This window comes from Salmo salar, chromosome ssa10 (genome assembly GCF_905237065.1).
Source record: "Salmo salar chromosome ssa10, Ssal_v3.1, whole genome shotgun sequence".
Lineage (NCBI taxonomy): Eukaryota > Metazoa > Chordata > Actinopteri > Salmoniformes > Salmonidae > Salmo > Salmo salar.
In genome coordinates, this window is record NC_059451.1 from 109,849,290 (window position 1) to 109,868,223 (window position 18,934).

General features: G+C 42.2%; 1 protein-coding gene across 6 annotated transcripts in view; it reads left to right on the forward strand.

The window, feature by feature from the left end:
• The window catches only part of nav2b (neuron navigator 2b), a 184,295-nt gene that overhangs the window by 132,353 nt on the left and 33,008 nt on the right, over positions 1–18,934 (forward strand). For all 6 annotated transcript variants that reach the window (XM_045688409.1, XM_014125528.2, XM_045688406.1 and 3 more), the window contains one exon: positions 11,679–11,808. In XM_045688409.1, coding sequence (XP_045544365.1) covers positions 11,679–11,808 — 130 coding nt within the window. The remainder of the gene's footprint in view (positions 1–11,678; positions 11,809–18,934) is intronic.

Genomic DNA, 18,934 nt, shown 5'->3' on the forward strand with positions numbered 1-18,934 from the left:
ACAGGCATGATTAATCCTGTTCTGCATGGCTAGAAGACATTCTGAAAAATGTATTGTTTTGACCTCTTCACTTCTCACTAGTCCATTAAGGGTACAGTAGAACTGCCTTCCACAATTAAACAGAAGGAAGGAAGGGAGACATTTTGAATACTGAATGACTGTGTCTCTGTGCTGGACCTGTTCCACCGTTGCCACCCACTCCAGCCCCTGGTCTTGTCTTGCATGTCTCAGATCAGTGAAAATATGAATTGTTTTGGAGTAGCTGTGTGGATGGAGTTCTGGTGTGTGGGTGTGAAGACCAGGGCAGGGGAAAAAGGGCTGGATTGGGCACTGGGACACTGCAGGGCACTAGGCAGGCAGCTGTCCAGCAGGACACACTGTGCCTGGCAAATGTTAGATTAGAGCCAGACCTCTGCCCACCTCCCCGCCAGACTGGAACCTTCTTGGGTCATGTGGGGGGTGATTTTAATTTTTTATTTAACCTTAAGAACAAATTGTTATTTACAATGACGGCCTACCAAAAGGCAAAAGGCCTCCTACGGGGACGGGGCTGGGATGACAAAATAAAAATATAGGTCAAAACACACATCACGACAAGAGAGACACCACAACACTATATAAAGAGAGACCTAATACAACAACATAACATGGCAGCAACACATGACAATACAGCATGGTAGCAACACAACATGACAATAGCACAACATGGTAGCAGCACAAAACATGGTGCAAACAGTATTGGGCACAGTCAACAGCACAAAGGGCAAGAAGGTAGAGACAACAATACATCACCCAAAGCAGCCACAACTGTCTGTAAGAGTGTCCATGATTGAGTCTTTGAATGAAGAGATGGAGATAAAACAGTCCCGTTTGAGTGTTGGGACTACTGTTGAATCATTCCTGTCATCTATTGACTATGATTTCCCCCTGCTACCGGTTCATATTTCTCCATGTAAACATAGACCTATACTGAAATGGTTGGACTTAGCTGAGACTTTGGACTGAGTAGACCTGTGAAGTAAGTATGTTGCTTCTGGCGTACGTGTTGAGAGGAGCTGTTGATGCTGTCACAGGGAACTCTCCGCACTGTCTGGCTGCGGCTGGCTGGGATGTTTCGGTTAGCTCAGTCAGCATGACACTGGCATGGGGAGGCGGAGGACAGACAGACACAGACAGACAGACAGACAGACAGACAGACAGACAGACAGACAGACAGACAGACAGACAGACAGACAGACAGACAGACAGACAGACAGACAGACAGACAGACAGACAGACAGACAGACAGACAGACAGAGGAGCAGTGAGTGTGTCTTGCTCCGTGTGAACTTCTAATCTTTTGAGAGCAACCTCCCATCCAACTCCCTGCACACATCTGAGAGTACTGTTAAATGAGTGATTCTGTTACCCAGACAATGGGTGATGAACCACACACACACGCGCACACACACACACACACACCTATCTGCCTGCACACACACAGATTTCGGTCCGTTCACAGTTCACACACAGAACCTTTGGCCCTGAGAATAGCAGCATTTTCCACAGAACCCCACTCTAATGAAAGGTAACTTCAGTGGGAACAGGGAGATCCTGGTGTAGAGCGGTCTCAAATCATATATAAGGCAGCTTGCATGAGACCCAGACATCCCAACTATTCCTTATCTTCTGGCCTCCACGCAAACCTCCTTAGAATGGTATCTTGGTTAGGGCCCATCAGTGTTGGTGACTGGCAGGACCTGGTGTGGTGGAAAACTCTGTTACCCAGCAGCCCCCCTGGTCCTGGGAGACACGCTGCTGAACGCTAATTAAAAGAAGTTTGGAGTTCAGAGGGAGACGTTCCTAACATCACAGGCATATGGGAATGCTGTCTCTGGCCAACAGACCTAGGAAAAGAGGGAGAATAATAGGAGTGGTTTTCTCTGCACCCTGTCTTCTTTTGTTAATGTCTCTCTGTTTCTCTCCACCTTGTCTTCTTTTGTTAATTACATCTAGACGTTCCGCTAGCGGAACACCTGCTCCAATATCCAATGATAGGCGTGGCGCGAATTACAAATTCCTCAAAAATCCCAAAACTTCCATTTTTCAAACATATGACTATTTTACACCATTTTAAAGACAAGACTCTCCTTTATCTAACCACACTGTCTGATTTCAAAAAGGCTTTACAGCGAAAGCAAAACATTAGATTATGTCAGCAGAGTACCCAGCCAGAAATAATCAGACACCCATTTTTCAAGCTAGCATATAATGTCACAAAAACCAAAACCACAGCTAAATGCAGCACTAACCTTTGATGATCTTCATCAGATGACACGCCTAGGACATTATGTTATACAATACATGCATGTATTGTTCAATCAAGTTCATATTTATCTCAAAAAACAGCTTTTTACATTAGCATGTGACGTTCAGAACTAGCATTCCCACCGAACACTTCCGGTGAATTTACTAAATTACTCAAGATAAACGTTCACAAAAAACATAACAATTATTTTAAGAATTATAGATACAGAACTCCTTTATGCACTCGCTATGTCCGATTTTAAAATAGCTTTTCGGTGAAAGCACATTTTGCAATATTCTGGGTAGATAGCACACCATCACAGGCTAGCTATTTTGACACCCACCAAGTTTGACCCTCACCAAACTCCGATTTACTATTAGAAAAGTTTGATTACCTTTCCTGTTCTTCGTCAGAATGCACTCCCAGGACTTCTACTTCAATAACAAATGTTGGTTTGGTTCAAAATAATCCATAGTTATATCCAAATAGCGGTGTTTTGTTCGTGCGTTCAAGACACTATCCAAGGGTGACGAAGGGTTACGCGCCCGACGCGTTTCGTGCCAAATTTTTTTGAAATATTCCATTTCCGTACTTCGAAGCATGTCAACCGCTGTTTAAAATCAATTTTTATGCTATTTTTCTCGTAAAAAAGCGATAATATTCCGACCGGGAGTCGTTGTTTACATTCAAAGACGAAAGAATAAAAACATGGGGTTGCCTCGTGCACGCGCCTCCAGTCTCTGTTCTCTGATCGACCACTATCAAAATGCGCTAATGTTTTTCAGCCAGGGCCTGCAAAGCCACCATTCAGCTTTTTGCCGCCTTCTGAGAGCCTATGGGAGCCGTAGGAAGTGTCACGTAACAGCAGAGATCCCTTGTTTTGGATAGAGATGATCAAGAAGGCCAAGAAATGGTCAGACAGGGTACTTCCTGTACAGAATCTTCTCAGGTTTTGGCCTGCCAAATGAGTTCTGTTATGCTCACAGACACCATTCAAACAGTTTTAAAAACTTTGGAGTGTTTTCTATCCAAAGCTAATAATTATATGCATATTCTAGTTTCTGGGCAGGAGCAATAATCAGATTAAATCGGGTACGTTTTTTATCCGGCCGTGAAAATACTGCCCCCTATCCATAACAGGTTAATGTCTCTCTGTTTCTTTCCACCCTGTCTTCTTTTGTTAATGTCTCTCTGTTTCTCTCCACCCTGTCTTCTTTTGTTAATGTCTCTCTGTTTCTCTCCACCCTGTCTTCTTTTGTTAATGTCTCTCTGTTTCTCTCCACCCTGTCTTCTTTTGTTAATGTCTCTCTGTTTCTCTCCACCCTGTCTCTCTGTTTCTCTCCACCCTGTCTTCTTTTGTTAATGTCTCTCTGTTTCTCTCCACCCTGTCTTCTTTTATTAATGTCTCTCTGTTTCTCTCCACCCTGTCTTCTTTTATTAATGTCTCTCTGTTTCTCTCCACCCTGTCTTCTTTTGTTAATGTCTCTCTGTTTCTCTCCACCCTGTCTTTTGTTAATGTCTCTCTGTTTCTCTCCACCCTGTCTTCTTTTGTTAATGTCTCTCTGTTTCTCTCCACCCTGTCTTCTTTTGTTAATGTCTCTCTGTTTCTCTCCACCCTGTCTCTCTGTTTCTCTCCACCCTGTCTCTCTGTTTCTCTCCACCCTGTCTCTCTGTTTCTCTCCACCCTGTCTCTCTGTTTCTCTCCACCCTGTCTTCTTTTGTTAATGTCTCTCTGTTTCTCTCCACCCTGTGTTCTTTTGTTAATGTCTATCTGTTTCTCTCCACCCTGTCTCTCTGTTTCTCTCCACCCTGTCTTTCTGTTTCTCTCCACCCTGTCTCTCTGTTTCTCTCCACCCTGTCTCTCTGTTTCTCTCCACCCTGTCTTCTTTTGTTAATGTCTCTCTGTTTCTCGCCACCCTGTCTTCTTTTGTTAATGTCTCTCTGTTTCTCTCCACCCTGTCTCTCTGTTTCTCTCCACCCTGTCTCTCTGTTTCTCTCCACCCTGTCTCTCTGTTTCTCTCCACCCTGTCTTCTTTTGTTAATGTCTCTCTGTTTCTCTCCACCCTGTCTTCTTTTGTTAATGTCTATCTGTTTCTCTCCACCCTGTCTTCTTTTGTTAATGTCTCTCTGTTTCTCTCCACCCTGTCTTCTTTTGTTAATGTCTCTCTGTTTCTCTCCACCCTGTCTTCTTTTGTTAATGTCTCTCTGTTTCTCTCCACCCTGTCTTCTTTTGTTAATGTCTCTCTGTTTCTCTCCACCCTGTCTTCTTTTGTTAATGTCTCTCTGTTTCTCTCCACCATGTCTTCTTTTGTTAATGTCTCTCTGTTTCTCTCCACCCTGTCTCTCTGTTTCTCTCTACCCTGTCTCTCTGTTTCTCTCCACCCTGTCTTCTTTTGTTAATGACTCTCTGTTTCTCTCCACCTGTTTCTCTCCACCCTGTCTTCTTTTGTTAATGTCTCTCTGTTTCTCTCCACCATGTCTTCTTTTGTTAATGTCTCTCTGTTTCTCTCCACCCTGTCTTCTTTTGTTAATGTCTCTCTGTTTCTCTCCACCCTGTCTTCTTTTGTTAATGTCTCTCTGTTTCTCTCCACCCTGTCTTCTTTTGTTAATGTCTCTCTGTTTCTCTCCACCCTGTCTTCTTTTATTAATGTCTCTCTGTTTCTCTCCACCCTGTCTTCTTTTGTTAATGTCTCTCTGTTTCTCTCCACCCTGTCTTATTTTGTTAATGACTCTCTGTTTCTCTCCACCTGTTTCTCTCCACCCTGTCTTCTTTTGTTAATGTCTCTCAGTTTCTCTCCCCCCTGTCTTCTTTTGTTAATGTCTCTCTGTTTCTCTCCACCCGGTATTTTGTTAATGTCTCTGTTTCTCTCCAACCTGTCTTATTTTGTTATTGTCTCTCTGGTTCTCTCCACCCAGTATTTTGTTAATGTCTCTCTGTTTCTCTCCACCCTGTCTTATTTTGTTAATGTCTCACTCATTCTCTACACCCTGTCTTCTTTTGTTAATGTCACTCTGTTTCTCTACAGCAGGGATCATCAACTAGATTCAGCCGCTTACCGATTTTGTTGTTAATCTTACATCTAGATGTTCCGCTAGCGGAACACCGCTCCAATATCCAATGATAGGGCGTGGCGCGAATTACAAACTCCTCAAAAATCCCAAAACTTCCATTTTTCAAACATATGACTATTTTACACCATTTTAAAGACAAGACTCTCCTTTATCTAACCACGTTGTCCGATTTCAAAAAGGCTTTACAAAGAAAGCAAAACATTCGATTATGTCAGGAGAGTACCCAGCCAGAAATAATCAGACACCCATTTTTCAAGCTAGCATATAATGTCACAAAAACCAAAACCACAGCTAAATGCAGCACTAACCTTTGATGATCTTCATCAGATGACACTCCTAGGACATTATGTTATACAATACATGCATGTTTTGTTCAATCAAGTACATATTTATATCAAAAATCAGCTTTTTACATTAGCATGTGACGTTCAGAACTAGCATACCCACCAAAACCTCCGGTGAATTTACTAAATTACTCACGATAAACGTTCACAAAAAACATAACAATTATTTTAAGAATTATAGATACAGAACTCCTTTATGCAATCGCTATGTCCGATTTTAAAATAGCTTTTCGGTGAAAGCACATTTTGCAATATTCTGAGTAGATAGCCCGGCCATCATGGCTAGCTATTTTGACACCCACCAAGTTTGGCCCTCACCAAACTCCGATTTACTATTAGAAAAGTTTGATTACCTTTCCTGTTCTTCGTCAGAATGCACTCCCAGGACTTCTACTTCAATAACAAATGTTGGTTTGGTTCAAAATAATCCATAGTTATATCCAAATAGCGGTGTTTTGTTCGTGCGTTCAAGACACTATCCAAGGGTGACGAAGGGTTACGCGCCCGACGCGTTTCGTGCCAATTTTTTTTGAAATATTCCATTACCGTACTTCAAAGCATGTCAACCGCTGTTTAAAATCAATTTTTATGCTATTTTTCTCGTAAAAAAGCGATAATATTCCGACCGGGAGTCGTTGTTTACATTCAAAGACGAAAGAATAAAAACATGGGGTCGCCTCGTGCACGCGCCTCCAGTCTCTGTTCTCTGATCGACCACTATCAAAATGCGCTAATGTTTTTCAGCCAGGGCCTGCAAAGCCACCATTCAGCTTTTTGCCGCCTTCTGAGAGCCTATGGGAGCCGTAGGAAGTGTCAAGTAACAGCAGAGATCCCTTGTTTTGGATAGAGATGATCAAGAAGGCCAAGAAATGGTCAGACAGGGTACTTCCTGTACAGAATCTTCTCAGGTTTTGGCCTGCCAAATGAGTTCTGTTATGCTCACAGACACCATTCAAACAGTTTTAAAAACTTTGGAGTGTTTTCTATCCAAAGCTAATAATTATATGCATATTCTAGTTTCTGGGCAGGAGTAATAATCAGATTAAATCGGGTACGTTTTTTATCCGGCCGTGAAAATACTGCCCCCTATCCATAACAGGTTAATGTCTCTCTGTTTCTCTCCACCCTGTCTTCTTTTGTTAATGTCTCTCTGTTTCTCTCCACCCTGTCTTCTTTTGTTAATGTCTCTCTGTTTCTCTCCACCCTGTCTTCTTTTGTTAATGTCTCTCTGTTTCTCTCCACCCTGTCTTCTTTTGTTAATGTCTCTCTGTTTCTCTCCACCATGTCTTCTTTTGTTAATGTCTCTCTGTTTCTCTCCACCCTGTCTTCTTTTGTTAATGTCTCTCTGTTTCTCTCCACCCTGTCTTTTGTTAATGTCTCTCTGTTTCTCTCCACCCTGTCTTCTTTTGTTAATGTCTCTCTGTTTCTCTCCACCCTGTCTTCTTTTGTTATGTCTCTCTGTTTCTCTCCACCCTGTCTTCTTTTGTTAATGTCTCTCTGTTTCTCGCCACCCTGTCTTCTTTTGTTAATGTCTCTCTGTTTCTCTCCACCCTGTCTCTCTGTTTCTCTCCCCCCTGTCTCTCTGTTTCTCTCCACCCTGTCTTCTTTTGTTAATGTCTCTCTGTTTCTCTCCACCCTGTCTTCTTTTGTTAATGTCTCTCTGTTTCTCTCCACCCTGTCTTCTTTTGTTAATGTCTCTGTTTCTCTCCACCCTGTCTTCTTTTGTTAATGTCTCTCTGTTTCTCTCCACCCTGTCTTCTTTTGTTAATGTCTCTCTGTTTCTCTCCACCCTGTCTTCTTTTATTAATGTCTCTCTGTTTCTCTCCACCCTGTCTCTCTGTTTCTCTCCACCCTGTCTTTCTGTTTCTCTCCACCCTGTCTCTCTGTTTCTCTCCACCCTGTCTCTCTGTTTCTCTCCACCCTGTCTCTCTGTTTCTCTCCACCCTGTCTTCTTTTGTTAATGTCTCTCTGTTTCTCGCCACCCTGTCTTCTTTTGTTAATGTCTCTCTGTTTCTCTCCACCCTGTCTTCTTTTGTTAATGTCTCTCTGTTTCTCTCCACCATGTCTTCTTTTGTTAATGTCTCTCTGTTTCTCTCCACCCTGTCTTATTTTGTTAATGTCTCTCTGTTTCTCTCCACCCTGTCTTCTTTTGTTAATGTCTCTCTGTTTCTCTCCACCCTGTCTTCTTTTGTTAATGTCTCTCTGTTTCTCTCCACCATGTCTTCTTTTGTTAATGTCTCTCTGTTTCTCTCCACCCTGTCTTATTTTGTTAATGTCTCTCTGTTTCTCTCCACCCTGTCTTCTTTTGTTAATGTCTCTCTGTTTCTCTCCACCCTGTCTTCTTTTGTTAATGTCTCTCTGTTTCTCTCCACCCTGTCTTCTTTTGTTAATGTCTTTCTGTTTCTCTCCACCCTGTCTCTCTGTTTCTCTCCACCCTGTCTCTCTGTTTCTCTCCACCCTGTCTTCTTTTGTTAATGACTCTCTGTTTCTCTCCACCTGTTTCTCTCCACCCTGTCTTCTTTTGTTAATGTCCCTCTGTTTCTCTCCACCATGTCTTCTTTTGTTAATGTCTCTCTGTTTCTCTCCACCATGTCTTCTTTTGTTAATGTCTCTCTGTTTCTCTCCACCCTGTCTTCTTTTGTTAATGTCTCTCTGTTTCTCTCCACCCTGTCTTCTTTTGTTAATGTCTCTCTGTTTCTCTCCACCCTGTCTTTTGTTAATGTCTCTCTGTTTCTCTCCACCCTGTCTTCTTTTGTTAATGTCTCTCTGTTTCTCTCCACCCTGTCTTCTTTTGTTAATGTCTCTCTGTTTCTCTCCACCCTGTCTTCTTTTATTAATGTCTCTCTGTTTCTCTCCACCCTGTCTCTCTGTTTCTCTCCACCCTGTCTTTCTGTTTCTCTCCACCCTGTCTCTCTGTTTCTTTCCACCCTGTCTCTCTGTTTCTCTCCACCCTGTCTTCTTTTGTTAATGTCTCTCTGTTTCTCTCCACCCTGTCTTATTTTGTTAATGTTTCTCTGTTTCTCTCCACCCTGTCTCTCTGTTTCTCTCCACCCTGTCTCTCTGTTTCTCTCCACCCTGTCTTCTTTTGTTAATGTCTCTCTGTTTCTCTCCACCATGTCTTCTTTTGTTAATGTCTCTCTGTTTCTCTCCACCCTGTCTTCTTTTGTTAATGACTCTCTGTTTCTCTCCACCTGTTTCTCTCCACCCTGTCTTCTTTTGTTAATGTCTCTCAGTTTCTCTCCCCCCTGTCTTCTTTTGTTAATGTCTCTCTGTTTCTCTCCACCCGGTATTTTGTTAATGTCTCTGTTTCTCTCCACCCTGTCTTCTTTTGTTAATGTCTCTCTGTTTCTCTCCACCCTGTCTTCTTTTATTAATGTCTCTCTGTTTCTCTCCACCCTGTCTCTCTGTTTCTCTCCACCCTGTCTTTCTGTTTCTCTCCACCCTGTCTCTCTGTTTCTTTCCACCCTGTCTCTCTGTTTCTCTCCACCCTGTCTTCTTTTGTTAATGTCTCTCTGTTTCTCTCCACCCTGTCTTATTTTGTTAATGTTTCTCTGTTTCTCTCCACCCTGTCTCTCTGTTTCTCTCCACCCTGTCTCTCTGTTTCTCTCCACCCTGTCTTCTTTTGTTAATGTCTCTCTGTTTCTCTCCACCATGTCTTCTTTTGTTAATGTCTCTCTGTTTCTCTCCACCCTGTCTTCTTTTGTTAATGACTCTCTGTTACTCTCCACCTGTTTCTCTCCACCCTGTCTTCTTTTGTTAATGTCTCTCAGTTTCTCTCCCCCCTGTCTTCTTTTGTTAATGTCTCTCTGTTTCTCTCCACCCGGTATTTTGTTAATGTCTCTGTTTCTCTCCAACCTGTCTTATTTTGTTATTGTCTCTCTGGTTCTCTCCACCCGGTATTTTGTTAATGTCTCTGTTTCTCTCCAACCTGTCTTATTTTGTTATTGTCTCTCTGGTTCTCTCCACCCGGTATTTTTTTAATGTCTCTCTGTTTCTCTCCACCCTGTCTTATTTTGTTAATGTCTCACTCATTCTCTACACCCTGTCTTCTTTTGTTAATGTCACTCTGTTTCTCTACAGCAGGGATCATCAACTAGATTCAGCCGCTTACCGATTTTGTTCTTAATCTTACATCTAGATGTTCCGCTAGCGGAACACCGCTCCAATATCCAATGATAGGGCGTGGCGCGAATTACAAACTCCTCAAAAATCCCAAAACTTCCATTTTTCAAACATATGACTATTTTACACCATTTTAAAGACAAGACTCTCCTTTATCTAACCACGTTGTCCGATTTCAAAAAGGCTTTACAAAGAAAGCAAAACATTCGATTATGTCAGGAGAGTACCCAGCCAGAAATAATCAGACACCCATTTTTCAAGCTAGCATATAATGTCACAAAAACCAAAACCACAGCTAAATGCAGCACTAACCTTTGATGATCTTCATCAGATGACACTCCTAGGACATTATGTTATACAATACATGCATGTTTTGTTCAATCAAGTTCATATTTATATCAAAAATCAGCTTTTTACATTAGCATGTGACGTTCAGAACTAGCATACCCACCAAAACCTCCGGTGAATTTACTAAATTACTCACGATAAACGTTCACAAAAAACATAACAATTATTTTAAGAATTATAGATACAGAACTCCTTTATGCAATCGCTATGTCCGATTTTAAAATAGCTTTTCGGTGAAAGCACATTTTGCAATATTCTGAGTAGATAGCCCGGCCATCATGGCTAGCTATTTTGACACCCACCAAGTTTGGCCCTCACCAAACTCAGATTTACTATAAGAAAAATTGGATTACCTTTGCTGTTCTTCGTCAGAATGCACTCCCAGGACTTCTACTTCAACAACAAATGTTGGTTTGGTTCCAAATAATCCATAGTTATATCCAAATAGCTGCGTTTGTTCTTGCGTTCAAGACACTATCCGAAGGGTGACGCGCCGGCGCGTATCGTGACAAAAAAAATCAAAATATTCCATTACCGTACTTCGAAGCATGTCAAACGCTGTTTAAAATCAATTTTTATGCGATTTTTCTCGTAAAATAGCGATAATATTCCGACCGGGCGACGTTGTTTTCGTTCAAAGACTGAAAATGTAAAATGGACTCTTCACGTGCATGCGCACACCCGTTTCATTGTTCTCAGATCGACCACTATCCAAATGCGCTACTGTTTTTCAGCCAGGGACTGCAGAGTCATCATTCCCCATTCTGGCGCCTTCTGAGAGCCTATGGGAGCCTTAGAAAATGTCACGTTACAGCAGAGATCCTCTATTTTCCATAAAGAGGCTATAGAAGGCCAAGAAATGGTCAGAGAGGGCACTTCCTGTACGCAATCTTCTCAGGTTTTGGCCTGCCATATGAGTTCTGTTATACTCACAGACACCATTCAAACAGTTTTAGAAACTTTAGGGTGTTTTCTATCCAAATCAAACAATTATATGCATATTCTAGTTTCTGGGCAGGAGTAATAACCCGATTAAATCGGGTACGTTTTTTTATCCGGACGTGAAAATACTGCCCCCTATCCTAAACAGGTTAAGCGGATGGTCAAGAAATAATAAAAAATGATTTGGAGACTGTAAATTGACCGCAAGAAGCCCAAACAGTTAACCTTTGACTAAAACACAATCATTTCAAACCTTTTTTACATTTGGATACGATCACATACGTCTCTCTATAATGTTTCTGAATACTTTGGAACAGACTTCCAACATTAAAATTACTTGGAGCTGATTTGCTGGTGTTTTTAGTCTTTTATGTCCCCCAAAACTTGAGGGGGAAAAATAAAATAACCCTCGGGCCAAACGTGGGGGGCCAGTTGGAGAACCCTGCTCTACATCTTTCCCTTTCTCACTCTAGTTATGTGTCTCTTGTCTTACCTCTTTCTCTCTAATAACTTTTACCATATCTACTCAAACTCTTTCACTCTTCTGTGTTCCTCTCTTCCAGTTGGGACGACAGCAGCTCGGTGAGCAGTGGGATCAGTGACACTATCGACACAGATGACATCAACACCAGTTCCTCAGTCAGCTCCTACGTCAACACTCCGTCCGTCTCCTGCAAGGACATAGAGGGACAGGTAGGTTCTGCCCCATTCAGGGGTGTGGCAACCATAGAATTAGAATGACTAGAACAGTGAACAGACATTATGTTGTTTCTATTTTTATAATAAAGCCAAGAAACGCTTATTAAACTTTAATTTCCCTTCAATAAACTCTGAAAATAGATCACGTGATGTCCACAGCCAGACATTACCCTGCTGATTTTCAATTAGTAGAGCTGAGCGATTAACCAAAATGTTTTTGGGTTATTGAACAACTAATTGTTAACTTCTATGGGCTACGTGGGACGCTAGCGTCCCACATGCGGGACACAGCCAGTGAAATATCAGGGCGGCAAATTCAAAAACAACTAAATGTCATAATTCAACTTTCTCAAACATACAACTATTTTACACCATTTTAAAGACACACTTCTCCTTGATGTAACCACATTGTCCGATTTCAAAAAGGCTTTACAGCGAAAGCAAAACATTAGATTATGTTAGGAGAGTACATAGACAAAAATAATCACACAGCCATTTTCCAAGCAAGGACATGTGTCAATAAAACCCAAAACACAGCTAAATGAAGCACTAACCTTTGACGATCTTCCTCAGATGACACTCCTAGGACATTATGTTACACAATACATGTATGTTTTGTTTGATAAAGTTCATATTTATATCCAAAAACAGCATTTTACATTGGCGCGTGATGTTCAGAAAATGTATTCCCACCAAAACGTTCGGTGAATGTGCACATCAATTTACAAAAATACTCATCATAAACGTTGACTAAATATATAACAATTATTTAACCTCTCTGGGCTAGGCGGGACGAAATCGTCCCAACTACGCAACAGCCAGTGTAATCCCGTGGCGGGATTTTCAAATACCTTAGAAATGCTATTACTTCAATTTCTCAAACATATGACTATTTTACACCATTTTAAAGACAAGACTCTCGTTAATCTAACCACACTTTCCGATTTCAAAAAGGCTTTACAACGAAAGCAAAACATTAGATTATTTCAACAGAGTACCCAGCCAGAAATAATCAGACACCCATTTTTCAAGCTAGCATATAATGTCACAAAAACCCAGAAGACAGCTAAATGCAGCACTAACCTTTGATGATCTTCATCAGATGACACACCTAGGACATTATGTTATACAATACATGCATGTTTTGTTCAATCAAGTTCATATTTATATCAAAAACTGCTTTTTACATTAGCATGTGACGTTCAGAACTAGCATACCCCACGCAAACCTCCGGTGAATTTACTAAATTACTCACGATAAACGTTCACAAAAAACATAACAATTATTTTAAGAATTATAGATACAGAACTCCTTTGTGGAGTCGAGGTGTCCGATTTTAAAATAGCTTTTCGGTGACAAAACAATTCTAAATATTCCATTACCGTACTTCGAAGCATGTCAACCGCTGTTTAAAATCCATTTTTATGCCATTTTTCTCGTAAAAAAGCGATAATATTCCGCGATAATATAAACGCGCTACTTTTTTTCAGCCAGAGCCTGCAAAGCCACGATTCAGCTTTTTGCCGCCTTCTGAGAGCCCATGGGAGCCGTAGGAAGTGTCACGTAACAGCAGAGATCCCCTGTATTGGATAGAGATAATCAACAAGGGCAAGAAATGGTCAGACAGGGCACTCCCTGTAAGGAATCTTCTCAGGTTTTGGCCTGCCAAATGAGTTCTGTTATACTCACAGACACCATTCAAACAGTTTTAGAAACTTTGGAGTGTTTTCTATCCAAAGCTTACATTTCTATCCAAAGCTTACATTACATGCATATTCTAGTTTCTGTGCAGGAGTAATAATCAGATTAAATCGGGTACGTTTTTTATCCGGCCGTGAAAATACTGCCCCCTAGCCATAACAGGTTAACGTAAAATTGTGATAATATTCAAACCGGACAATAGCGTATTCATTCAAGGAGAAAAAGAAGGAACGGAGCACTCGCATGACCGCGCATATCCAATCCCTTTGTTGCCAGGCAGTCCACTCAGAAACTGAGCTCCTATTATCTGCCCAGTGACAGGAAAATGCTCAAACCATTTTCTGAAGGCTTTAGACAGCCAATGGAAGCCTTAGGAAGTGCAACGTAACCCCACGGATACTGTAGTTTCGAAAGGGACTAGAAAGAAGAACTACAATTCTCAGATCCTCCATTTCCTGGTTGACTTTTTCTCAGGTTTTTGCCTGCCATATCAGTTCTGTTATACTCACAGACACCATTTCAGAGTGTTTTCTATCCAAATCTACTAATAAAATGCATATTCTAGTTTCTGGGCCAGAGTAGTAACCTGTTTAAATTGGGTACATTTTTCATCCGGCCGTGAAAATACTGCCCTCTAGCCCAGACAGGTTAAAATATTTCAATTCCATGTAGTTTTATTTTGTGAGCCCAATGCGCCGTTTCTCTGGAGAGAAATCAATTTTTTCACAAGAGAAATAAAGTCAAGTAGAGTCGCAATTCAACGGCTTAGACACGAGAGATATGTGGCAGGGTCTACAGTCAATCACAGAATACAAAAAGAAAACCAGCCCCGTCGCAGACCCCGATGTCTAAACAACTTCTTTGCTCCCTTTGAGGACAATACAGTGCCACTGACACAGCCCGCTACCAAAGACTGTGGACACTCCTACACCGCAGCCAACGTGAGTAAAACATTTAAACGTGTTAACCCTCGCAAGGCTGCTGGCCCAGACGGCATCCCTAGCCGCGTCCTCAGAGCATGCGCAGACCAGCTGGCTGGTGTGTTTACGGACATATTCAATCAATCCCAGTCTGCTGTTCCCACATGCTTCAAGAGGGCCACCATTGTTCCTGTTCCCAAGAAACCTAAGGTAATTGAGCTAAACGACTATCGCCCCGTAGCACTCACTTCCGTCATCATGAAGTGCTTTGAGAGACTAGTCAAGGATCATATCACCTCCACCCTACCTGATACCCTAGACCCACTTCAATTTGCTTACCGCCCCAATAGGTCCACAGACGACGCAATCGCAACCACACTGCACACTGCACACTGCCCTAACCCATCTGGACAAGAGGAATACCTATGTAAGAATGCTGTTCATCGACTACAGCTCAGCATTTAACACCATAGTACCCTCCAAACTCGTCATTAAGCTTGAGATCATGGGTCTCGACCCCGCCCTGTGCAACTGGGTCCTGGACTTCCTGACGGGCCGCCCCCGGGTGGTGAGGGTAGGAAACAACATCTCCATCCCGCTGATCCTCAACACTGGGGCCCCACAAGGGTGCGTTCTCAGCCCTCTCCTGTACTCCCTGTTCACCCATGACTGCGTGGCCATGCACGCCTCCAACTCAATCATCAAGTTTGCAGACGACACTACAGTGGTAGGCTTGATTACCAACAACGATGAGACGGCCTACAGGGAGGAGGTGAGGGCCCTCGGAGTGTGGTATCAGGAAAATAACCTCGCACTGGACTTGGACTTCAGGAAACAGCAGAGGGAGCACCCCCCTATCCACATCGACGGGACAGTAGTGGAGAAGATAGAAAGTTTTAAGTTCCTCGGCGTACACATCACAGACAAACTGAAATGGTCCACCCTCACAGACAGCGTGGTGAAGAAGGCGCAACAGCGCCTCTTCAACCTCAGGAGGCTGAAGAAATGTGTCTTGTCACCAAAAACACTCACAAACTTTTCAGATGCACAATCGAGAGCATCCTGTCGGGCTGTATCACCGCCTGGTACGGAAACTGCACCGCCCACACCCGTATGGCTCTCCAGAGGGTAGTGAGGTCTGCCCAACGCATCACCGGGGGCAAACTACCTGCCCTCCAAGATACCTACACCACCCGATGTCACAGGAAGGCCAAAAAGATCATCAAGTACAACAACCACCTGAGCCACTGCCTGTTCACCCCGCTATCATCCAGAAGGCGAGGTCAGTACAGGTGCATCAAAGCAGGGACCGAGAGACTGAAAAACAGCTTATATCTCAAGGCCATCAGACTGTTAAACAGCCATCACTGACATTGAATGGCTGCTGCTAACATACTGACTCAACTCTCTAGCCACTTTAATAATAAAAAATGTGATATAATAAATGTATCACTAGTCACTTTAAACAATGCCACTTTATATAATGTTTACATACCCTACATTACTCATCTCATATGTATATACTGTACTTTATACCATCTACTACATCTTGCCTATGCTGTTTGGCCATCGCTCATCCATGTATTTGTATGTACATATTATTTTTCATTCCTTTACACTTGTGTGTATAAGGTAGTTGTGAAATTGTTAGAATACTTGTTAGATATTACTGCATGGTCGGAACTAGAAACACAAGCATTTCGCTACACTCGCATTAACATCTACTAACCATGTGTATGTGACCAATACAATTTGATTTGATTTGAAGAACTATTTGGGATGCTGGGCTGAAGGGAGTTGTAGTTTTCATTAAGCAAATATTCAACCTAGTTCAGCACAGAAACGTGCTATTGAAAAAAAGGGTCCGATCTTTTATATACAGTATGTATTTTTAATAACTGAAATATTTTATTTCATAGTAATTTAACATTTTTGTATGTGGACAGAGACAATGGAATATTTTCAATGTTTTGCCAATTGAATGTTTACTATTTTTGGCTTTGGAATTTCGATTAAAAAGCTTGAATAATTTTAATTTCATAATGCATTTCATGTTTAAAAAAGCACTAATCGCTCAGCACTAACCATTTAGGCTGAGGTAGGAGCGTTTAAGCTCTCCTTTGTAATATACCAGGGACTTGTATACTTTGATTCTTTTGGCCCCAATCATTTGAATGGGTACATTAACCTGAACATAACTGCATACACTAGACTGCCTCTTAACTTTCACACTTCAGTTATAGAGGTTGTGGAAGAAATAAGCAGAGTGAAACGTTCATCTGTTTCTGATCTGTATTATATGCTGATGTGGTTGCCTCCAAGTGTTGATTGAAGTTGCAGCCTAGCACACATCACCTCCCACTTCATCTTATCCAGACACTCCTATTCGTAGGTGCACATGTTCACCTTTTAGACTACTGGTTTGAGGAGAAGACGTTCTGTTTGCCATATTGTAAAAGTGTCTAAATCTAGATTCTTGAGACTGTATGATGCAATCCTTTTTAGGCGCTTCTGAACAATGTAGACCAACTAGATTGGCTTATTAAAATTCACTCGGTGACAAGAGTCACTAAAAACTCAAAGCCACAAGAGGGTAGAATACATTTCAGACGTTCCTTGTGAACCCTCAACCTGCTCCGTCAAGCCTTTGAACAGTGAGTCATTACTCAGTCATTACTCAGATATGAGGCAAAATTAACTCCAACCCACTCAATTGGACACAAACTGGTTGAATCAATATTTGCAGCAATAGGTGATAATATCTCTCTAGAAGCTGATCTGTCATCAGTATTGTGGAATAATTCTAATGTTAAGATAAGATTTGAATGGAGAAAGCTGATCCGAGAGCCGCGCTGCTTTTCTTTCGAACCTACCAGTATCCACACATGCCTCAACGACGCACACAGCAAACTCTCTGCTTGGTGTTTTGGGAAATGTATGTTGAATCTTCGACGGTTGCAGGAAGGATGCATTGTTAAAACACTCATAAGCCTAAATTCCATCGCTGTCGGGAGACTGGGGCCAGGTCATTTGGTTCTGCTATTAGATGAAGAACAGTGATATCACATTAATCTGTTGTATAAATTAAGAAAATATATATCTGTATTCCCATCTTAACTTTGCTGTGCTTTTAAATGGTTTAAAGCGCAGTGAGACATTTGGGTGATAACTAAACCAAAAATCAGACATTGTTTTTCCATTGCAATTTGGTTGTGCATTTAGATCAGTGGTATTCAAAGTTCGTAAAATCGTTTCTTTCAAATGTTTGTTTTTTTACATTTTGGCAACACCACTGCAGCTCCCTCGCGACCCCGACTTTGAATAACGCTGTTTTAGATGGTTGAAAACATTGTGATAACACTTAGGAAATTCAACTAACTTTTGCAGTCTTTTGAGTGGGTGAATATAGGTTGTAATCTCATTGATCAACTTCTCAACCAAATATTACCCACGTTGAAATGACAGTGTGCCCACAGGGCTGTGACTGCACTGAACCCTGCTTTAGAGCTGACCAGGGAGGGAGTCTTGGGGTGAACTTTTTTTAAGCTTTATTTGACAAACAATTTATTATTTTACAATGATGGCCTACCCCGGCCAAACCCTCCCCTAACCCGGCGACCCTGGGCCAATTGTGCACCGCCCTATGGGACTCCCGATCACGGCCGGTTGTGATACAGCCCAGGATCGAACCAGGGTCTGTAGTGACGCCTCTAGCACTGAGATGCAGTGCCTTAGACCGCTGCGCCACTCGGGAGCCCAATTTATGGGCTTAACTACACACATGACCAAAAGTATGTGGACACTTGCTCGTCAAACATCTCATTCCAAAATCATGGGCATTAATATGGAGTTGGTCCCCCTCTTTACTGCTATAACACTCATCTAAGAAGGCTTTTCACTAGATGTTGGAACATTGCTGCGGAGACTTGCTTCCATTCAGCCACAAAAGCATTATTAAGGTCGGGCACTCATGTTGGGCTATTAGGCCAGGCTCACAGTTGGCATTCCAATTCATCCCAAAGATGTTCATTGGGGTTGAGGTCAGGGCTCTGTGCAAGCCAGTCAAGTTCTTCTACAACGATCTCGACAAACCATTTCTGAATGGACCTCGCTTTGCGCATGGGGGCATTGTCATACTGAAACTGGAAAGGGCCTTTCCCAAACTGTTGTGACAAAGTTGGAAGCACAGAATCGTCTAGAATATCATTGTATGCTGTAGCGTTAAGATTTCCTTTCACTGGAACTAAGGGCCCGAACCATGAAAAACAGCCCCAGACCAATATTCCTCCTCCATCAAACTTTACAGTTGTCACTATGCATTGGGGGAGGTAGCGTTCTCCTGGCATCCACCAAACCCAGATTTGTCTGTCGGACTCCCAGATGGTGAAGCGTGATTCGTCACTCCATAGAATGCGTTTCCACTGCTCCAGAGTCCAATGGCAGCGAGCTTTACACTCCAGCCGACGCTTGGCATTTCGCATGGTGATCTGAGGTTTGTG